Source organism: Canis lupus, chromosome 17 (genome assembly GCF_011100685.1).
Source record: "Canis lupus familiaris isolate Mischka breed German Shepherd chromosome 17, alternate assembly UU_Cfam_GSD_1.0, whole genome shotgun sequence".
Classification (NCBI taxonomy): Eukaryota; Metazoa; Chordata; class Mammalia; order Carnivora; family Canidae; genus Canis; species Canis lupus.
The window spans coordinates 35,314,422-35,338,100 of record NC_049238.1 but is presented as its reverse complement, the minus strand read 5'-3'; the positions used below and the strand labels follow the sequence as shown (position 1 = coordinate 35,338,100).

General features: G+C 40.4%; 1 protein-coding gene, 1 long non-coding RNA gene and 1 other non-coding gene across 9 annotated transcripts; 1 reads left to right on the top strand and 2 right to left on the bottom strand.

Moving 5' to 3' along the window:
• Window positions 1-1,068: 1,068 nt before the first annotated feature.
• On the bottom strand, window positions 1,069-18,332 carry LOC106559897. Of its 7 annotated transcripts, none has more exons than XR_005372392.1 (5): window positions 18,123-18,332; window positions 16,948-17,161; window positions 13,590-14,248; window positions 1,796-2,008; window positions 1,069-1,124 (listed from the first exon to the last, which is right to left on the bottom strand). It is a non-coding gene; the product is annotated as an uncharacterized LOC106559897 (long non-coding RNA). The 7 variants fall into 7 exon arrangements; XR_005372394.1 differs by lacking the exon at window positions 1,069-1,124 and having other exon boundaries at window positions 1,134-2,008; window positions 13,590-13,731; window positions 14,100-14,248; XR_005372391.1 differs by lacking the exon at window positions 1,069-1,124 and having other exon boundaries at window positions 1,134-2,008.
• Window positions 18,333-18,417: 85 nt separating this feature from the next.
• Window positions 18,418-19,393, top strand: MTLN (mitoregulin). The gene is made up of 2 exons (XM_038561421.1): window positions 18,418-18,742; window positions 19,298-19,393. Exon 1 carries the CDS (start codon window positions 18,443-18,445, stop codon window positions 18,611-18,613), a length of 171 nt encoding a protein of 56 aa, XP_038417349.1. The 5' UTR covers window positions 18,418-18,442; the 3' UTR covers window positions 18,614-18,742; window positions 19,298-19,393.
• A 2,904-nt stretch (window positions 19,394-22,297) lies between these two features.
• LOC119864068 lies at window positions 22,298-22,401 on the bottom strand. Its single transcript, XR_005372854.1, has one exon. It is a non-coding gene; the product is annotated as a U6 spliceosomal RNA (small nuclear RNA).
• Window positions 22,402-23,679: the final 1,278 nt, after the last annotated feature.

Here is a 23,679-nt window from a genome sequence, read left to right as displayed (position 1 = left end):
AAAAGACAGTTATCCAATTTCTAGCCCATGTGGTGGCTTATGGAATGGTTGTCTTATGGCAGGTCTTTTAAAATGGATTTTCCCTCTTACACTTTCCTACAAGGTTTCATTTTTAACTATTTTACTTTCATATGTTTGTATATAGTAAAATCAACAGAGATGGAGGGATGGAGCTTAAATGGCAATTTTGTCTATTTAATGAAAGATTTTGTCTATTTTGTAATGGAAAAAAAAATTAAAAGTCTGGTAACCATGCCTGAGAATGTGTGTTCCTGGCAGCTTCTCTGCTGGTGGGGAGAATGTACCTCTGCAGGGAAAGAATGAAACGGATTTAGAAAGCACAGCTTTTAGACACCAGTTACCAAAAAGCGCACCCCATAACAGTACCTCTGGGATACTGTGTAAGTTTGCTAGGGCTGCCATAACAAAATACCACAGACTGGGGGGCTTACACCACAGAAATTTGCTTTCTCACAGTTCTTCAGACTAGAAGTCAAGATCAGGGTGTTGGAGGGTTGGTTTCATCTGAGGCCTCTCTCCTTGGCTTGTAGATGGCCACTTTCTCCCTGTGTTCCCACATGGTCTTTCTTCTGTGTGCTTCTGTATCTAGATTTCTGCTTCATCTAAAGACAGCAGTCTTATTGGATTAGGGCCTTCACGCATGACCTCACATTAACTTATCTTTGTAAAGATCCTACCTCCAAATAGGGTCACATTCTGAAATGCTGGGGGGCTAGGACTTCAACATCGAATCTGGTCATGGGGAAGGGGCACAATGAAGCCTGTAACAGGTACTAATTCCCATATCCTCACTTTGGAACCAAGGAAACAGGCCCAGAAAGGATAATTGACCTGTCCCAGGTCACACAGCTTGGATGAGGCGGCACTGGGATCATAAACCCAGATGTACCAGCCCAAAGGCTCTGCTTTCCTCTGTATAGAAGTAGCTGCAGGGACGCCTGGGTGGCTCAGTGGTTGAGCATCTGCCTTCGGCTCAGGGCGTGATCCCGGATCTGGGGATCGAGTCCCACGTCGGGCTCCCTGCGAGGAGCTTGCTTCTCCCTCTGTCTGTGTCTCTGCCTCCGTCTGTGTGGTTCTCATGAATAAATAAATAAAGAAAGAATCTTAAAAAAAAAAAAAAAGTAGCTATTAGGTAGTTTCAGCTGAGAAAAAGTAAGTCCATATTTAACCAAAGGATTCTACCTAATTGTATTTGCCAATTATTTCCTAGAATCCTATGAGATTTGGTACAATGTTTTACTTTTTTTAAAAGATTTTATTTATTTATTTGAAGGAGAGAGAGAGAGAGAGAAAGAGAGAGAGAGAGAGAAATGTGAGCACAGGGGGAAGGGCAAAGGGAGAGGGAGAAGCAGACTTCCCACGGAGCAGGGAGCCCGATACAGGACTCCATCCCAGGACCCCAGGATCATGACCTGAGCCAAAGGCTCAGGCTCAACCTACTGAACAACCCAGGTACCCCGGTGCAGTGTCTTAAACACCAAGATGCCAGAGTCAGGATATGTGGGTAAAGACAACATAGTTGACAGTAGAGGGCAAATCTTCTCAACTCATCTACGTGACTGTGCATCCATAAGGCCTGCTTAGCCTTTGACCCCATCTCCCTCTCCTTCCTCTTATTCACTCTGCCCCAGCCTCATCGGCCTCCTTTCTGATTCTCAAACATTCTGCAGGGCCTTAGCTCTAACCAATCCCTCAGCACCCACCTGCCCAACTCCCCACCCTTGTGTTTGTTCAGATCCCATTTCCTCAGGGAGATGGGCCCTGACCCACTTACTCAATGCTTTAATCCACTCCTGCTCTCCCGCTGCTCTCCTTTCCTGATCTTCTACTTTCCGGCATTGCCCTTATCACCTCTACTGCACCATATAATTTTTAATCTTTCAGGTTTATTGTTGAGTGCCTGTTTATGCCTGATAGAATTGCATCTCCATATAGGTGGAAATCTCTATTTTGTCCATAAATATTTCTCAAGCATCTGCAACAGTGCCTGAAAAATAGAAGGTTTGCAACAAGTATTTTTTAAAAAAGATTTTATATATTTATTCATGAGAGACACAGAGAGAGAGGCAGAGACATGGGCAGAGGGAGAAGCAGGTTCCTACAAGGAGCCCTATGTGGAACTCCATCCCCTGATCCGGGATTATGCCCTGAGCTGAAGGCAGACACTCAACCGCTGAGCCACCCAGGTGTCCCGCAACAAGTATTTGTTGAGTAAGAATTTTTAGAAGTGGTATGAAATGGTTTCAATCAATACCTTGCAATTAACCACAGAAAAGAGGAGTGTGAAGCTATTTCCAAATGACACTTTTCTCAAGGCTTCCTCCTCCCCTCCCTTAGGAGGCCCAGAGCCCCACTTTGCATCTTACCTGTGCCCTGATGGAGAGACGGTCACTTGTTTATTTCCCTCAAGCAGAAGGGCTGTTGCCAGAGCTGCAGTCTGACCTAGCTATGTATTCTTTGAACCCTGAAAGAGTTCAAAAATGAGGTCTGCTGTTTAAAACCCTGGTCTGGGGACGCCTGGGTGGCTCAGTGGTTTAGCACCTGCCCTCAGCACAGGGCGTGATCCTGGAGACCCAGGATCGAGTCCCACGTGTCAGGGCTCCCTGCATGGAGCCTGCTTCTCCCTCTGCCTGTGTCTCTGCCTCTCTCTCTCCCTGTGTCTCTCATGAATAAATAAATAAAATTTTAAAAAAAAGAGCTAAAACTATAAAGCTCTTAAAAGAAAAACATAGAGGCAAATCTTTATGACCTTGGATTTGGCAATGGCTTCTCCAATGTGACACCAAAAGCACAAACAACCAAAGAAAAAATAGATAAATAAAAGAATAGATAAATTAGATTTCATTAAAATAAAAAAAAAAGCTTTTGTCCATGAAAGAACATTATTCAGTGAGTGAAAAGGCAACCCACAGAATGAGGAAAATACTGTATCTAAAATCATACACAGGTATCCTCTGCTTTTTGAAAGTTCTCATTGAGCCACTTAGGTGTTTTGTTTTTGTTTATTTGTTTGCTTGTTTTACTTAGCTTTATTGAAAGACCTACATTAGTATCTGTTTTCACTAACCAAAAGAAAACTGAAGAGGATTTTCGTTGTTATGAAAAAGATGAAAAGCAAAAGCAGCATTCAGCATTGGGTTATTTTTCCTTTTTAAGAAAATTTATTTAAATTTAATTAATTAACATATAATGTATTACTGGTTTCATAGATAGAGGTCAGTGATTCATTAGTCTTATATAACAACCAGGGCTCATTACATCATGTGCCCTCCTTCATGTCCATCACCCAGTTACCCTGCCCCCTCCTCTCCAGTGACCCTGTTTGTTGCCTATGATTAAGAGTCTCTTATGGTTTGTCTCTCTCCCTGATTTCATCTTGTTTTGTTTTTTCCTCTCTTCCCCTATGATCCTCTGTTTTGTTTCTTAAATTCCACATGAGTGAGATATATGATAATTGTCTTTCTCTGACTGACTTACTTCACTTAGCATAATATCCTATAGTTCCACCCACGTCATCGCAAATGGCAAAGATTTCATTTTCTAGGGTTGAGCAATATTCCATTATATATATATATACACACTAATTCTTTATCCATTCATCTGTTGGTGGACATCTTGACTCTTTCCATAATTTGGTTATTGTGGACATTGCTACTAAAACATTGGTGTGTGGGCAGCCCGGGTGGTTTAGTGCCGCCTTCGGCCTTGGGTGTGATCCTGGAGACCCAGAATCGAGTCCCATGTTGGGCTCCCTGCATGGAGCCTGCTTCTCACTCTGCCTATGTCTGCCTCTCTCCCCACCCCCACCCCCGTGTCTCTCACGAATGAACAAATAAAATCTTTTAAAAAAATAAAATAAAAAATAAAACATTGGGGTGCAAGTGCCCCTTCAGATCATTACATTTTTATCTTTGGGGTAAATACCCAGTAGTGCAATTGCTGGATCAAACGGCAGCTCTGTTTTCAACTTTTTGAGGAACCTCCATACTACTTTCCAGAGTGGCTGCACCAGCTTGCATCCCCACCAACCCAGAAAGCGTTCTCCTTTCTCCACAAACTCAATTTAGCCATTGCGACAGGTATGAAGTGGTATCTCACTGTGATTTTAATTTGTATTTCCCTGGTGCCAAGTGATGCTGAGCATTTTTTCCTGTCTGTTGGCCAATTTGTTCAGCATTGGGTTTGCTTTGAGCCCTAGAGGCAGCGTGTACCCTGAGCAGCGAGAATGGCGCCACCACACTCCTTTCCTAGGAGCTACACTCAGCATCTCAGCATCCAGCTGCCATACTTAAGAACTCTGTCTTTGAACACATGTGCTTTATCTCAACTTATTTCGTGCATCCATTAACAAGATGTGTCCTAAGGTATCCGAAAAGCCTAAGAGGTTATTTTCGGGGTCTCAGAACACTCAAAAATATTTCCATATAAGTTGACCCTTAAACAACATGGGTTTGAACTGTGTGGGCCCAACTTATATGCAGATTTTTTTTTTGAGACAAATACAGTATAGTATTGGAAATTTATTTTCTCTTACGATTTTCTTAATAATATTTTCTTATTTCTAGCTCACTTTATTGTAAGAACACAGTATATAATACATATAACAAACAAAATATGTGTTAACTGTTTATGTTATCAGTAAGGCTGCCAGTTAACAGCAGGCTATTACTACTTATCTTTTGGGGAGGCAAAAGTTATATATGGATTTTTGACTGCACAGGAGGTTGGCACCCCTCACCCCCATATTGCTCAAAGGTCAACTGTAAATTAATAGTAACTGCTTCTTCACTTTACACCATTTTAGATTTCTTAGGAATATTCTGCCTTTGGATAGTGGGGAAAACCTATATCTGATAAGGGTCTAGTATTCCAAATATAGAGAGAACTCTTACAACTCATCAACAACAACAAAAAAGGAACCCAAGTTTTTAAACTGGGAAAAGGACTTTTCTCCAAAGAAGATAAAAAAACGGCCAATAAACACATGAAAATATTCAATATCATTCATCATTAGGAAAACACAAATCAAAATCACAATGATATACCAGTTTGTATTCAGGAGAATATCCATAACAAAATCAAAAATAGAACAAAGTTGGAGGACTCACATTTCCTGATTTTTTAAGTAGGCTCCACACCCAGCATGGTCACATTTCCTGATTTTTAAATTACAACAAACCTACAGTAATCAAACAGTGTAGGACTAGCATAAGGACAGACAGATAGATCAAAGGAACAGTCTACAAAGTCTACAAATAGGGGCACCTGGGTGGCTCAGTCAGTTAAGCGTCTGCCTTTCGCTCAAGTCATATCCTGGAGTCCTGGGACTGAATCTCACATTGAGCCCCTTGCTCAGCAGGGAGCCTGCTTCTCCCTCTGCCCCTCCCCCTCCCTGTTATCTCTCGCTCTTCCTCAAATAAATAAATAAACTCTTTTTAAAAAATCTACAAATAGACTCTCACATATATAATCAATTTTCAGCAAGAGTGAATGAGAGAGGGACAGTCTTTTCAACAAATGATGCTGGGACAACTGGATATCCACATGCAAAAGAATGAAGTTTGACTCTTATCTCAAACCATATATAAAAATTAACTCAAAATTCATCAAAAACATAGGGGAATATCTTTATGACATTGGACTTGCAAAGATTTCTTGAATATGACATCAAAAGCACAGGCAACAATAAATATAGGTAAATTGGACTTGATCAAAATGTAAAACTTAAAAAAAATGTAAAACTTTTGTGCATCAAAGATGCTATTAAGATAGTAAAAAGACAACTCACAGAATGGGAGAAGATGTTTGCAAAGTGTATATCTGATAAGGGATCAATATCCAAAATATATAAAGAGCAACTAAATTCAACAACAAAAAAATGCAAACAACATGATACAAAAATGGGCAAAAAACTCTAAAAGACTTTTGTCCAAAGAAGACATACAAATGGCCATTAAGCACATGCAAATATGTTCAACAACATTAATCAGGGAAATGCCGATTAAAACCACAATGAATAGCACCTCACACCCATTAGGATGACTATTACCAAAAAAAAAAAAAAAGGAAAATAACAAGTGTTGGCAAAGATGGAGAAATTGGAACCTTGGTGCATTGTTAGTGGGAATGTAAAATGGGGCAACCTATGTGTAAAACACAGTGGGATTTCCTCAAAAAGCTAAACACAGAAGTACCATATGATCCCAAAATTCCAATTCTAGATATACACCCAAAAGATCTGAAAGTAGGACTTAAACATATACTTGAATACCAACATTCATAACAGTAGTATTCATAAAAGCCAAAAGGTGAAAACAACCCAACCCATCTGTCAGTGAATGAACAAAGAAAATGTAGTATTTACCTATACTGTAGAATATTATTTAGTTGTGAAAGGGAATTAAGTTCTGACACATGCTACAATATGGAAAAACCTTTAAAACATGTTAAATGAAATAAGCCAGGCACAAAAGGACAAATACTGTATGATTCCACTTATATGAGATACCTGGAATAGATAAATTTATAGAAATAGAAAGTATAATAAAGGGTACTAGGAGCTGTAAAAAAGGGAGAAGAGAGAGTTATTTAATGGGGACACAGTTTTTGTTTGGGATGATGAAAAAGATCTGGAAATGGATATTGGAATAGAGTTGGAATGGCTACAACATTGAATGTACTCACTGCCACTTAAAAATGGTTAACATGGCAAATGTAATGTTACATATATTTTGCCACAATTAAAAATTTCAAAAATACCGCATATATTACAGTTCAGACCTTGTGCTGTAAAATTCTATGGATTTTTAACAAATGCATAATGTCACTGTAATATTATAGTAATAATGATAATTATTGTATCATATGTAACATTTTGTCACCCTAAAAAATCTGCTATGCTTTACCTACTCAACAATTCTCCCTCCCCACAAACCCATGGTAACCACTTATCTCTTACTGTCTCTATAGTTTTGTCCTTCCCCAGAATGCTATGTAACTGGAACCAGGCAGGATGCAGCCAGCTGTATAGAGCAGCATCTTGCACTTAGCAATATGAGTTTAAGGTTAATCCATCTCTTCTCATCGCCTGATAGCTCATTTCTTCTTATTGCTAAATAATATTCCATTGTATGGATGGAGCACAGCTTGTTTAACCTTTCATGTATTAAAGAACATCTCGGTTGCTTTCAAATTTTGGCAGTAATGAATAAAACTGCTATAAACACTCGTGTGCAGATTTCATGTGGACATAGTTTCAAATCAATAGGTTTATCTTTTATTTTTAATTTTTAAGTTAACATAAAATTAACTTTAAAAAGTTTGTAATTTTGTAAGTTTTAACACATATATAGATTTGAGTACAGAAAATTCCATGACCCTAAAAAACTCATTTGTGCTACTCCTTTGTGGTCAAGTCCTTCTCGTTCCCAAACCCTCAGCTACCACGGATTTGTTCTCCAATCTATAGTTTTGCCTTTTCTAAAATCTCTTATACATAGAATCATATGATTTTGAGTCTGGTTTCTTTCACATAGCAAAATGCTTTAAAGATTCATCCCTGTTGCTGGGTGCATCAAGAGTAATTCCTTTTTACTCTGGGTGTACATTGTATGGATGTTCCATAATTTATTCACCCACTCACCTATGACAGAACATGTGGTCTTTCCAATTTCTGGCTACTATGAATAAAGGTGCTCAAAAGATTAATGTACAGATTTGGGGTCAATATAAATTTTCATTTCTCTAGGAAAAATGCCTAAGACTGGAATTACTGGTCAACTGGTCAAGGCATGTTTAACTATTACAAAAGATTGGTAAACTGTTCTCAGACACTATACCATTGTGCATTCCCACTAGCAATGTATAAGAGTTTTAGTTTCTCAGAACGCCTATCAACATGCTTGGAACTGTCATCTGAAAAATGTTTTAGCTGTTTTAATAGGTGTGTAGTGCTACTCATCACAGTTTTATTTTTATTTTTTTAAAGATTTGTTTATTTATTTATTCATGAGAGACACAGAGAGAAACAGAGAGGCAGAGACACAGGCAGAGGGAGAAGCAGGCTCCACCCAGGGAGCCTGACGTGGGACTCCATCCTGGGTCTCCAGGATCATGCCCTGGGCTGAAGGCAGACACTGAACTGCTGAGCCACCCAGGGATCCCTCATCACGGTTTTAATTTGCATGTCCCTAATGACTAATAACATTGCACATTATTTCATGTGCCTATCTTCTGTATATCTTCTCTGGTAAAGTGTCTGTTTAAATATTTCCCAATTTTATATGGCTGTTTGTTTTCTAGTGTTGAGCTTTGAGAGTTCATTACATATTCTGCATATAGTTTTTGTTAGGTATGTGATTTTAAAATATTTTCCCCAGCCTTTGGCTTGCCTTTTATTTTTTTAATAGTATCTTTGGCAGAGAAAAGTTATGTAATCTTGATCAAGTTCAATTAATAATTGTGCTTTCGATATCATAATAAGAATTCTTTGCCTAACCCAAGTTCATGAAGGTTCTCTGTTATGTTTTCTTCTAAAAGTCTACAACTTTATGTTTTATATTTAGACCTATGATACATTTTGAATTAACTTTATATACAGTATGAGGTGAGGTTCGAGACTCATATTTTATTTATGGATGTCCAATGATCTAACACCATATGTTGAAGACTAATCTATGCCTGCTGAACTGTCATCCTTGTCAAAAATCAATTCACCAGAGGTACCTGGGTGGCTCAGTCAGTTAAGCATCTGCCTTCAGCTCAAGTCAGGATCTCTGGGTCCTGGGATAGAGCCCCCGCATTGGGCTCCCTGCTCAGTAGGGAGTCTACTTCTACCCGCCCTCCATCACTGCTGTGCTTTCTCTTTGTCTCTCTCAAATAAATAAATAAATAAATAAATAAATAAATAAATAAATAAGTAAGTAAATAAGTAAATAAAATGTTTAAAAAAAAATCAATTCGGGGCACCCGAGTGGCTCAGTGGTTGAGTGTCTGCCTTAGGCTCAGGTCATGATCCTGGGATCCTGGGATCGAGTCCTGCATCAGGCTCCCTGCAGGGAGCCTGCTTCTCCCTCTGCCTATGTCTCTGCCTCTCTCTCTGTGTCTCTCATGAATAAATAAATAAAATCTTTTTAAAAAATCGACTCACCATATTTAGGTGGATCTATTTCTGGAATTTATCCTGCTCTATGTTAGTATCTTCTAAAAGTTGAAGCAGAGAAAGATCTTATGCCAATAGTACATATGAGGAAAAGGTTAACAGAAATCCTCTGTACAGGCAAAATTGACATTGGATTAACTATCTAGCCCCTTTCCCCTAGAAACTTCACAGAACTGGAATGTTTACACTCTATGTTAAAAATGAGCCCTGATTGGTAAAATGCCTCTGGAGTACAAGGACCCATGAATGGTGTATTAATGCCTGGTAGGAAGCCATGGCTCTGGGCCTCCCTGGGTATGGGGACTTGTAACTGGGATTTGTGGCCCTGGAAGCTCTGTCTGCAGGACTATGTGCAGAACTATGTGCAGGATGTCACAATACCTAGTTGGGACATGAGCTTGGCTCTCACTCCCACCTCTATTATCTCATTCTCTCACATTTAAGCACCCCTGTGGACTGCTCTGTGCCATCTATGAGACTACTGCTTAAGAAACATACCTGACTGCCATGTCAGAACACCATATCCCAACGTCTATTCTTGGTGAACCCAATGCCAAGCATGGACTATTACAGTCATTGAATATGATTGCCTAGTTAAACCTAAGACCAGCTGCTGGTTAGCATAACAGTAACCAACTAATTCTGCCTTGTACCATTCATGTAATACATCTGTTTCACTGTTAAAATACCTATGGTCAAGAATAGATTTGTTTGAGGTCTGTGTGTAATTAGAAAAATAGTTATACTTCACCTCCTAGTAATGCCTAACCTAAACACCATCCTCTCCTCACTGTAATACATTTATACTTGCTTTTGTTCAGTGTCCCAGTAGATAAAAATAGTCAACATTACTTGCTTTCACCTGGGAAAATTAATGGTTCACTTGGACCCAGTAATTCACTAAAGCCTCATCATGGTTAAACCAAGACTCTAAGGGGCTGGGTGGCTCAGGTGGTTAAGCATCTGCCTTCAGCTTAGATCATGATCTCTGGGTCCTAAGATCCAGCCCCGTGTCAGTGTCAGGCTCCCTGCTTGGCTCTGCCCCTTCTCACCCTACCCTCCCACTCACTCACTCATGCTCTCTCTCTCAAGTCAATAAAAAAAATCTTAAAACACACACACACACACACACACACACACACACAAAACAACCCAAGACTCTAAGGATATGCTATTCCTATAGGTGACCACTCTGATTGTATATATAAATGACTTCCTCTGAGGTTCTCCTGAGGTAGATGATTCTAAGAGTTGCTATAAGTATTTGCTCACTACAGGAAGACATGTCAGCTAAAGAAAAGACAGTATTTAAGAGATTACAAAGACATGTCAGCTGAAGGAAAGACAGTCAGCTGAAGGAAAGACAGTATCTAAGGAGAGATTACAAATTATCAAAATTACCCAAAACCAACCACTAGAAGACAGTAAAAAAGAATTCTGAGATTAACTGGATATTACGCACAATGGGTACCAAATTTTTCTGAAATAGCAAGGACTTGACACCATTTGACTAAGCCAAACCTTTTAGAACCTCTTTGATGGAATGGAAAAAGTAGCAATGGAAAAGGCTTCCTATGGTCTAACAAGATCTGTCTACAATCTCCTAAACTGTATCTCCCAGACTGTCATAAAGCTTCCTTTTGTATATACATGAAAGAAAAGGTTAGGTCACGATCTAAAGCTCTTATCACACACTACATATCAGAGATCTATCGCCTATGATTAACCCATCTTTTGACATAGTATTTAAGGTATATCCAATTGTCTTAGAGCAAATGCAGCTTTAGCTAAATTAGTAGACACATCTTCAGATCTTGTACGGGAACTTTTAAATCTGATGGTACCACATGCAGCACAGTTCTTACTTCTAACTGAGATCATCTATCATTTTTCTGCTACTTAACTATGAAATACTGTCACTTTTGCCTTCTCATATACTGTTCGTTGTTGTAATATTCTGAAAGTAGCAACTTTTTTCTGGAGGTATAAATAGTATTTTGTAAATAGCCTCCTGATGATTATGATTCTGCCTATAAAATTTGCCCTACTTTGGGTGATCATCAACAACTGGAACCTCACTTTGACCAACATAATAAATGAGTCCAGCCCTTGGAGCTCAACAGTGGTTAGTTGTAGATAGAAGAATAACCTTGGAGTTTGCACTATTGCTAATGCCCCATATCTACCTAGATTTTGTTCCACAGGCAAGATAGAACAATCCATAACCAAACTTAAGGGGAGACGCAACCCGGCTACTCAACGTAGACTCAGGAAGTTAGTGGGATTTGTCTTCAAATCTGGGATATACTGGGTCATGATTTCTATGTGCCTTCCAGTCCCATCTTATAATATTCTTATTTATTCTTGTTTGTCTCATAGTCACTTAACATCTGTTGCCCGGAGTCACAAATGTACATCAATCAAAGTCAAAACAAAATGAAAACATGTTGATTGATACTCAATTGTTAATCAGACTTCTAGAAATGAAACTTCATCTTCAGGAAGGATCAGTGAGAGAACTCTGCCTAGTTCCTAGAGTATTTCCTGAAATTCTAATGAATGAAAGATTAAAAAGAGGGACTGAGGAAAAAAAATTTCTATCCCTCTACAAAAAATGATCTGCCCAAAACAATGAATAACTACTATAATTGGTTTTAAATGCATCCTGATTAATCCATGACAAATTCATATCAGTAATCACACTTCTTTTTTTAAAGATTTTATTTATTTATTCATGAGACACACACACACACACACACACACACACACACACACACAGAGGCAGAGACACAGGCAGAGGGAGAAGCAGGCTCCATGCAGGGAGCCCAACTTGGGACCCTATTCCGGGTCTCCAGGATCACGCCCTGGCCTGAAGGTGGCACCAAACCACTGAGCTACCCAGGCTACCTAGTAATCATGCTTCTTAAAACTAGCCAATTAGCAAGAGCCTCCTTTCAATGGGAAAATTTCTGTAAGTTAGCCAAACCTTAACAAATCACTTGCTTTCACAGTTAAGTTTTTTTTTTTTTAAATCCTTAAACATTCCCACTTTTGAAAATCCACCAATCCCTGAACTCTTGTGTGTCCCAAGACCCTGTATAAGGCCAACAACATTCTGCACTGCTGTTAGAGATTATGCTTTACAAGTATAGTCCTGACTTGCTTACAAAGCAATAAATCCAAATATCTTTGTTTTATTTTATTTTATTTTTTTTCAAATATCTTTGTTTTAGAAAGTAACAAGTGCCCTCTTTCTTAATTATAATTGTAACTTTTTATTTGTCTGGATTTCGTGTTGTTGATGATATCTGTCAATTTAAGTTATGACTTGCAATTTTTATTATAAATAAGTGTTTATTTTTTATCTAAAAATAATTATTTCATTCAACAAGTGTAGATTGTGCACATATTATGAAGAAACAATGGTAAACAGAAACAAAAATGGTCCCCACCAATAGTCTACTATGGAAAGCCAGACATTTACCAAATAAACATACCCAAATACACAAAACATAGAACAATATTCACACCACCCGTGAAAGATTAACAGCTACAGGAACTGCCTTCCTGCTGTAAACAATTAAAAAGTGGATAAAAGACATCAAACAACCAACTTCTGACATGGTACAACAGAAAGAACAGGACTGAGAACCCTGAAAGAAAGGGAACATGAGATCAGTCCTATTCTTGCTCTATAGATCACCTGGAGAGAATTTTGAGGGTTTTTGAGGGCACAGTTAGGGGAGGGCAAAAGCAAACAGAGCTTGGCTGGAGTAGCTACTGGTGGAGCTACTGGTGGAGTAGTTTCCTGACCTATTTCCCTGCTTCCTCCCACAGCACCTTCCAGTCCATTCTCCAACAAGTCAGATTAATTTTTATTAATATGTAAAGAGAACCAAGTAATTCCCCTGCTTACAAAAATGGCTACCTACTTTACTCTAAATAAAATCCAAAGCCCTTGAGATGGTTTGCAAGGCCTATCTACTTTTCCTCCCTCTCCTCTACTCCTGCCACTGAGGTTCTCATGGAGCCAGCTTTTTGCAGTCTCACAACCTTCACAAATGCAAGAGAAGGCCTCTCCCTTCCATTCCTACTTCTGTGTCTCACTTTAGGTCCTAAACGCAAGGTCCATAGGAGGCCTTTCTTGATAACTCCCATCCTCTCAACCATAGTTAGGCTCCACTGTATTCCCTCAAACATGGTACACTGTACTTTTTCATCTAAGCACTCATCAGTGTTTGTAATACTATATTTATTTGTGTGAGGATTTGATTGTCATTCTCTCTCCTAGACAGGAGATCTTTGAGATTGGCTCAGCATGGAATACGTAGCTGTAAACATCGCAAACATAATACTCACTCAGAAAATACTTATTGGAACAATGAGTCAATTATAGATAACCACTTACCTCAGAATTAGGAGGAGACAGGTTGGTGTGTTATTAGGATTTTCCCATTTTTTTCTGAAAGAATTTTGGGAGGCCATTCTTCTGTGCATGTCTCCAGAACTACAGACTGGAGAGGCAGACTTGCAGAAGTACATTACAGCTTCTACCAAAGAGAAGGGTCAAGGCTCACCTTTCCCCATGGTATCACTTCCATTCTTGCCTATGTACCAGGGAGGAAATGATTCTTACTTGGAAGTCATACAACCAGGCACGTTTACTTTGCTTGCCTCTTAGAGTGTGTGCTGGTGGAGGCAGGTGAGTAAGTTCAGCACAACCACACAAGAATTTTTCTTCCCACTTCCAAAAACTCAGGGGAAGAGAACGGAAAACAAAGGGTCTGGCAGTTAAAAACTCCTGGGACACAGGGCTGTGAGCTTGTGGCTGAGGGGAACAGACCCAGCCAGAGTTCTGGGCCAGAATTCAAGGACCTAAGGGAATGAATGCTCCACGTTAATGACGGCAAAGCTTTACCTTTTCTGAAGGCTTTAGAGTATAAAATGACTGCTTTATTGCTTCAGGTCCTGAAGTTGCAGAGGAGAGTTCCATTTATACACTTTAAATGAATTCATAAGCAATAAGGTCTAATACTGTAAATGGCAAAATCTTCCCCTCAGCAAGTCCTTCAAATGGCAAACACAACAATGGCAGTTAATGTATCATTCAGAAGACGCTCATAATCAATTAACTCATTACACTTGACTATTCAGCCTGTTAATCCAAATTTAATCATCACCTCAAAGCTGGTTGACCATTATCAACTACAACTACTAAATGTCCCATTAAGATAATGCACTGTATGCAAAAGTACAGTCTCAAGCCAGGGACACACTGACTTTAAGAGGGATTTAAAATCTTACACCCCTGGGGCACCTGGGTGGCTCAGTTGGTAAGGTCTGCCTTTGGCTCAGGTCATTGATCCCAAGGTTCTGGATGGAGCTCCTGCATCTGACTCTCTGCTCAGTGGGGAGCCTGCTTCTCTCCTTCTCCCTCTGCCTGCTGCTCTGCCTGCTTGTGCGCTCTCTCTCTCTCTCTGTCAAATAATAAATAAATAAAATATTTAAAAAAGATTATACCTCTGCCCCCTTCCCAGAAGCAATACTCTTCCCCCTGGCCAGAATTTCCTCCTGCTAAAAAAAAGGGCATTTCTATGGTCTCTGCAAGCTCTATTCACCGAAGCTTTTCCCATATTCAAGGCTTGATAGAGTGTACATGTGCACTGGTTTATTTTTAGCCCAAAGGCCTCTAAGGATGAGGTAAGAATTCCAAGCGAGTTTCAAATTTGCAATACCAATGACCCTAATGGACAAGTTCCGGCTGCCAGAACTAGATGTGAAATATCTTGTCGGGGCACCTGGGTAACTCAGTCAGTTAAGTGTCTGACTCCTGATATCAACTCAGATCAATATCTCAGAGTCTGGGAACGAGTTCCAGATCGGGTTGCATGCTGGGTGTGGAGCCTACTTAAAAAATAGTAATGAATAAAATAAAACATAATAAAAATGTCTTAGAGCTACTGAATCATACTAAACTTTATTTTACAAATGAGAAAACTGAGATCCAGGGAAATTTCATTTCTTCTGATCATCCTACTTAGCTTTCAAGATTGAGTTCAGCCACATACCCATAAGACTTCCTTGACCACTCCTTGCTGTCATCAACCACAAATTTTACTGACTGTGTGTTATGTGCCAGTCTCAATTACAGGCACTTGGGATCCACCAGTATACAATTGAAACAAAAATCCCTGCTCTTGAGTCACTTACATTGTAGCAGGGGACAAGCAATCAACAATAAGTGTAATAAATACTATAAATCTTAGAGTAGGTGGAAGGCTATAAATACTGTGGAGGAGAATAGAGCAGGGAAAAGATCAGGAGTGCCAGAGAGTGGGGGTTGGTTCATTTGTGATTTTTAAATAGTCATGTAGGCCTTGTTGAGAAGGTGGCAGTTGACAAGAACCTAAAAGGGGCAAGGAAGTTAGTTATATGGGCACCTGGGAGAAGAGTATGCCAGGCAGGGGGACCCCACATGCAATTTTTTTTTTAAGATTTATTTATTTATTTATTTGAGACAGAGAGAATCCTTAAGTAGACTCCAAGCTGAGCAGGGAGCCCGATGTGAGGCTTGATTCCAGGACCCTGAGATCATGACTTGAGTTGAAATCAAGAGCCAGACATCCAACCTCCTGAGCCACCCATGCACCCCAGCACATGCAAATGTTCTCAGGTAGCAGCAGGCCTGGTAAGCATAAGAAACAATGAGCACATGGCTGAGAGAGGTAAGGAATAGAGAGGAACACATCATGCAGAACTCTGCAGACCACTGCTGGGGCCATGGCCACTGCATGGTTTGAGCAGAAGAGTGAGATGATCCACAGAAGCCCAGAAACCTGAACGGTTTGCAGTGACTTAGGTAGGAGATGATGGCAGCTTGGAATCAGTGGTAGCAGTCAAGTGAGTAGAGGTGAGAAGTGCTTTAATTCTGGTCATATTTTGAAAATACAACCAAAAGATTTGGTTGATAGATTGGATGGACTATAAAAAAAGAGTGTTTCTGAGGCTTTTATTCTTCTTTTTTTAAGTTTAAGCTACAGACTCAACTAAATACTCCAATTCATCAGAATGTGTCATAATTGTTTTTCCGTCTTTCACTCTGCACCAAGCTGAGGGCAGATATATATTCACTTTTACATTCCCAATGCCTACTGCAGCATTTATTTTTATTTTTACTTTTTAAAATGTTTTATTTATTATTTATGATAGTCACACACAGAGAGAGAGAGAGAGAGAGAGAGAGAGGCAGAGACATAGGCAGAGGGAGAAGCAGGCTCCATGCACCGGGAGCCCGATGTGGGATCGATCCCGGATCTCCAGGATCGCGCCCTGGGCCAAAGGCAGGCGCTAAACCGCTGCGCCACCTAGGGATCCCCCCTACTGCAGCATTTAATAAATATTTGCCAAATAAATGAGCATAAAGCATAGCAGATGTGAATTCACACTGGACCCAAGACTGTCTTTATCATCTCTTTGCCAGGATGTGTTCTGCCTCAAGTATGAAAATCCATTTGCTTATATCAATAGAAAGATGAGGTCAGTCAGGCCCCAAATAAAAGAGTTCAGGCTCCATATGATGGTTTTCCTTTCCTGACTGTAGCAGTTTTCTATTGCTGTGTTAACAAATTACCACAAATGTAGTGACTTAAAACAATGCACATGTATAATATCAACTTTCTATGGGTTAGGAGTCCAGGCACATGGTCTTCTGTTAGGTTCTTACAAGACTACAATCAAGGCATCAGCCAGGTTGTGTGTGATCTTACTTGGAGGGTGAACTGAGGAAGATTCTTGTTTCCAAGTTTATTCAGGTTGGAGACAGTTAATTTCCTTGGGCTGTAGATCTGAAGGCTCCAGCTTTTTGCTAGCTATTGGCTGGAGGCATCCTGCTGTTTCTAGAGGCCAGCTGCAGTCCTTAACTACATGAGCTCCTTCAACATGTCCATTCACTTCATCAAGCCCACAAGGAGAGTCATCAGTCTGTTGAAAAGAAGTTATATAGCATAAAGGAGGGGCGCCTGAGTGGCTCAGGCGGTTAGGCATCTGCCTCAACTCAGGGCCTGCTCCCAGAGTCCTGGATCAAGCCCTGCATCCCAGCTCAACAGAGAGCCTGCTTCTCCCTTTCCCTCTGCCCCTCCTCTTGCTTGTGCTTGCTTTCTCTCTCTTTCTGTCAAATAAACAAAACTAAGATCTAAAAAAACAAAAACAAAAACAAAAACCATAAAGGAATTCCAGGAGGGACATCCCAGCACCTTTATTGGTTAGAAGCGGGTGGCAGGTGAAGCCCACACTTGATTAGGAGAAATTACACAAAATCATCAACATTGGGAAGTGGAAATCATTGGGGGCCACGTCAGGGTCTGTCCACCATAATGACTTCCATCACTAGAATTTTTCACCAACCCAACCATTCTGACCCAGTGTTAGGTCTGCCCTCTAGACTTCGCTGTCCACTATTGTATCCACAGGCCCCACATGTAACCAGTGTGATGAAGAAGTGAATTTTGAACTTCTTTTAAAACTTTAATGAATTTATACACCAACGTTGGTTTGCAATAAAACCCTGAAAAATATAAAAAATAAAACTGAATGAATTCAAATTTAAAACTGAAACTCGACTCAGCTATTGGAGAGATCTTTATGTGTCTTTGGAACAACCTGGGTATGTGAATCTAATTCTTCAACGGACTTTTATGAAATCTAGTTACCAATCTAGTATCTCCACGGAAAATTAGTGTTCACAGGGCGATATGCTGTCGTTATAAAAATCACCAGATTTCAAAGACTCGGTATTTAAAAAAAAAAAAGAGAGAGAATTAAAAAAAAAAATCTCATTTTTATATTGATTACGTGTTGAAATGATAACATCCCGTATCTACTGGGCTGAACAAGATATATCATGGAAAATACTTTTCCTGTTGTTTATTTTTAACTGGGTTACCAGTAAATGGAGAGTCACACACGCGGCTCGCATTCTCCCGCTGAGACAGCACGAAGAGGCGCGGAGCTCACACGGAGCTCGGAAAGGCGCACCATCAAAGCTGGCGAACAAGGCGAGACCAACGCCGAACGCTCATCACATCAGGCCCGCGGCTCCCGCCCAGCAGGTGAGCCGCCCCGAGCCCAGGGCTTGGAGCCGGCGCGCCGCGGGACGAGCTGCGCGCATGCGCGTCCGCGCCCCGCTCCGCTCCGCCCGGGAACGCGGGGCGCCTTTTGACCCCGCCGCCGCGCCGTAGGTCGCGCTGCACGCCGCCGGCTACCATGGCGGACGTGTCCGAGAGGACGCTGCAGCTGTCTGTGCTGGTGGCCTTCGCGTCCGGGGTGCTCGTGGGCTGGCAGGCGAACCGGCTGCGGAGGCGCTACCTGGACTGGAGGAAGCGGAGGCTGCAGGACAAGCTGGCGACGACTCAGAAGAAGCTGGACCTGGCCTGAGACCCCGCGCTGTCGGCCCCCGCGCGCCCGCCTCGCCTCGTCCACGCTGGGGCTCCGGCGGGGCTCGGGCGGGAGCCGGGCGAGCCTCACGCTCGCCGCCGGCAGCGCCTTGCTGGTTTGGGAGAGTCGGTGAGCAGTACTAACGGTGCGGGGACTAAGGGGAGACGTTGGGGGCGGGAGCGCCTGTGGATGCCGCATAGGAGGTAACTTTCCCCCCAAGACACCAGAAAGAGGAGGTTTTGTTTTCCCCAGGACTTGCACTGGTATCCCAGTTTAGTTCAGTGCGTGCCTTTAGCGGGAGTGTCTTACCACGTGCAGCACTGTTGCACCTTGACATTAAACTTCAAAAAGGAAAATAATGGAAAGAAGGAAAGCAAGTAAGGTGGAGGTATTCCTGCCACCCTCCACCCCCTTATCATTCTTTTTGATGATATCCCTGGTAGACAGTGTACATCTTCGCATTCATGTTCTGTGATCTCCAGTCTGAATTCTTTCGTTGTTGACAGCCTGGTTTCGGCGGCCTGGAAGTTAGGGACCTTGCATCTAGTGATAGCTTTTATCATCACAGCTGTGCAAATTTAATTATCTGTTCTTAGTGTAACTATGGATAATAGCTTATGGTTCATAGCTTAACTCCGCAATAGAATAATTTGAAGGTTTTTTTCTCTTTTCTGTTTCCAACAGTTTGTCGAAGATGGACATAGAGCACTGGACACCTCTAACTTCTTTTGCACTTTATGAATCAATTTTATTTTCAAAATAAAAAAAATTTTAAACATCTTTGAATCTTTTATTAAAAGGAAAGGAGTATCTTGCCTACCAATAAGTTTACCGCATCAAAAGATCTGGATTCTCAAGACTGATCTATTAGTGTTTTTGAGCAGGTATCTTCTTTCTATGCCAGTTCCTTGGTACAACCGCAAAGCAGATGGCCTAGGGATCGTTATGAATCCTTCTGGCTGTTAGTGAACCTGTTAAGGAAAGCAAGGCGCTGTGTAAAAATAACTGGGTTAAGGTAAACTTAGTTAATATACAAAGCTGTATATGCCCCAAGCATAGAGTGACAACATACTCCAGTGATTACTGGCAAAAATTTCATTTATGTCATTGTAGAATATGTATTAAGGGAAAAACCCACTTGACTAGAACTTAGTGATAAATTCCAATTATTATCTAAAAATCAAGAGTAGGTGGCTAAGTCCTTGGTTATTTTTTATTTGCAAGAGGTGTTTTCTGTAACACTGTCCTTGCTCATTCTTATTAATTTTGTGTCTCAGCACATTTAGCAGCAGTTCCATATTAACATAAAATTCAGGAAAGTTGTTTCCACACAAAGTTTTTAAGTATTTTTTCCTTTTCAGTGGGGCCATTATGCTTCATTACTTCTAACTCCTGTTTTCATTCTGTGAATGCAGGAACTAAAGTGCTAGTTCTTAGAGCTCATCCCATCTGGACTGCAGTTTGCTTACCAACTATATGAGAAGATAAAGGCCATTAGGTGGGAACTCGCACCTAATGGCCTTCCTCTTAATGGCTTTGTTGAGGGAAGTGATTTTCAACAAGGCTGCACAATATATAATCATCGAGAGTTTTAAAAATACTGATCTCTGCATGCCACTGCTCACAGATTTTTTTTTAAGGATTTTATTTATTCATGAGACACAGAGAGAGAGAGGCAGAGACACAGGCAGAGGGAGGAGCAGGCTCCACGCAGGGAGCCTGACGTGGGATCGAGTCCCTGGGTCTCCAGGATCATGCCCTGGACTGAAGGCGGCGCTAAACCACTGAGCCACCGGGGCTGCTCTGCTCACAGATTTTATGTAGTTTTGGATGTGCCTGGGCATTGGGATTTTTAAAGCTCTGCAGGTGACTGTATGCCCAGCAGAGGTTGAAAACCACTGGTTTTGAGGCTTTATCTCATTAGCTTTCCTTTCTCAGAAGAGAAGATGCACATTGTCTCTTCCAAGGCTGACTCCTCTGTGGCCTCAGTTTAATTCTGCATCTTACCCCTACCATATCCCCTCCCCACGAGGACCTTGCCTATTCTCTACTACACCATTTCTATCTAGCATCTACAGTCTCTCCCTGCTTTCCCTCTACAAATATGCACAGATCTTGACTAAAACCATCATTTGCTAATTAGAAAAAGTGGTCCACTATTACTTCCTTCTGTTATGCCCACTAACCTGCTGCAGTCTGCTCTCTGCATACCCCCCCCCCCAGCCATTGTTATCTAATGGCCATTTCTGAATACTTAATTTTCACCTCCAGAGTATTTGATGCCAGTTTCTCCTCTGAAATTCTTCCCACACTTCCCTAATAATTTAAAACTTCCCTGTGTTTCCAGACTTTTATCACTGCTTCCTTTTCCAAGTTTCTTAAACTTCAATCTTTGGTCCTCTGCTCTGTCCTTCCCTTTTGATTACTCAGTCAAATCTTGAGATTTCTTCAGTGCAAAAAGTGGTTTTATTAAAGCATCGGGAGAGGACCTGTGGGCCAGAAGAGCTGCACTGGGGTTGTGAAAAGCGGAGGTTATATAATTTCAAGTTGGCAGGGATAGCCTAAGTCTCTAAGGAATTTTGGAAACAAGGTTTCCACAACCTTGAGGGGGTTAGCTCTTGTTAGGAAAAGATCATTTATTATTGTTTAGTAAAAACTCAGTCATGAGACCCTTCAGATGAGTGATCATGCTTACGGGATGATTGTCAACTTGTATCTTGGAGCAGGTAGAGATAACGGATGATTGTCAAGTTGTATCTTGGAGCAGGTAGAGATAACGGAAGTTTCCAAAGGAATTTTTCTATGTTAGAGTAGACTCAAAGGATCCTGGGGGTCAGGCTAAGATTGCTTTTTGCCCTCAGCAAAGTATTAACATCCAGGTAGCTGAGTTTCTAGAGGAAGGTCACTGCCTGTTTCAAGGACAAAGGGCTGTAGGTGGTAAGGAAATTTAGTTTTCTTTTTTGCCTTTGCCCCATCACTTTGATTCTCAAAATGACATCAAAGGTTAACAAGAAGTAACTGACTACTGTTAAGATGACTATGCTGAGCATTACAAATCAAAAGAAATGTAAATTAATAAAAAAGGCAGTTAGCTGAGGATAATCTCATGCCTTATAGCACACTGAATACTTCCATAGTATTTCTTAGCCTTAAATGTGCACATGAAACACTGGGGTAATATTAAAATACAGGTTCCGATTCTGTAGTTCTGTGGTGGGGTCTGAGGATATGGATTCCTAACAAGCTCTGGGTGATGCTGATGATGCTGATCTAAGACTCAAATGGAATAAATGGTTATAACCAGAATATGGAAAATGTATAAAATTAAAATTATCTTTCCACTTGAGGTGAAGAAGAGTAGTAAGCTTTTTTGCATCCTTCCTCATTGTTCATATATATATATATACACACGTAGGGGTTTTATTTTTACCAACATAGAATTATACTATATTTATGACCCTGCAATTTTTCATATAAATATGGAAATCCTTATAAGTCAGATATAGAATATTTTGTCTAATTTATAGATGTATATTTATAGATGTATATTTATAGATGTATATTTAAAATAAATAAGGATTTCATAAAATAGATTTTGCTTGCCTCTTATAACAAGTACTGATTTATTAATCCATTTAAAGATACAGCAGTCCTTTCTCATTTGTTGTTACAAACGTTTTTTAAAAAAATATTGAATACTTCATGAATTTGCATGGCCCCCTTGTGCAGGGACCATGCTAATCTTTATATCATTCCAATTTTAGCATATGTTAGCATATGTGCTGCACAAGTGAGCCCTGTTACAAATCTTTTAAAAAAATTTTTATTAGAGAAAGCGCACGCGTGTGCACACACAAGTGGAGGAGAGAGACAGAGGGAGAGGGAGAAACAGACTCCCTGCTGAGCAGAGACCCAGACATGACTCTGGGCTGTATCTTAGGACTCTGGGATCATGACTTGAGCTACCCAGGCGCCTCTATTACAAATTTTTTTTTAATGAAAATACCATCTGGTTAGTTAAGTGAATTTTTAAGTATCATGAGTCATAATGGACAAGTTAATTCAAAATAGACATGAACTACAAAACAGATAATACCAAGCATCGTCAAGGATATGAAGAACAAAAACCCATATAGGCAGAGTAAATTAGTACAACTTTGGGAAAATAGGCAATATCTACTAAAGCTGAACATAAGACATGCCCTGTAGCCTAGCATTGTGTACATGTTTGTACTAGGTATAGATGTAAGTAATAGCACTGTTTATAACAGCCCTATACTGGAAACTATCCACATGTCCAGCAACAGCGGAATGAATATCACACCCTGAAATACCAGAGAGCAATGACAACTGAACAAATTAGAACTACAACAACGATAGAGGTATGTCTTACAAACATGTTGAGTGAAAAAAGCCCAAGAAGCCAGTACATACTGCATGATTTCATTGTACAGTTTTAAAAGAAGCAAAACAAATTGTTGTTAGAAGTTAGGATAGTGTTTACTTTTGGCCTAAGGGGTGGGTAGGGATTAGGAGGGGAAGATTATTTAGGGTGCTGGTAATGTTCTGTATCCCAGTCTGGGTGATGTGACATGGTGTATTCAATGTGAACATTCAGTTAGGTGGACACTTGGTTGTCACGTTTCTCTATGTATATTTGGAAAAAACAGTATTCAAAATTAAGTAGCATAGTAGTTGGGCCTATAGAATCAACCTGTTTGTTTACTGAAGTGCATTCATTTATATTAGTGTAGTTCATCATTTGAAAAGTGAACTCCCATCACGATCATTTTTATTCGGTGTAGTGCAAAGTTTGGGAATTGGGACTTAAAGGATTCAGTACCATCTGGGAAAATGTTGTTATAATCTCCGGGAGAGGAGATATAAAATGGAGATCATAATTATTTGTTCACATACTTGTTGAACAAAATCACCATCCACAGAACTCAGGATGGACAACGTGACAATGTGCAAAACTAAAGTGAAATGGAACCAGCGGTACCCCAAATGGCAAAGAATTAAAAACTGTCCTTTCAGGGGCACCGGTGGCTCAGTGGTTGAGCATC

What these genes read in the sequence shown, in the direction of transcription:
- MTLN (XM_038561421.1), top strand. Translation starts at nt 18,443, where the DNA reads ATGGCGGACGTGTCCGAGAGGACGCTGCAGCTGTCTGTGCTGGTGGCC.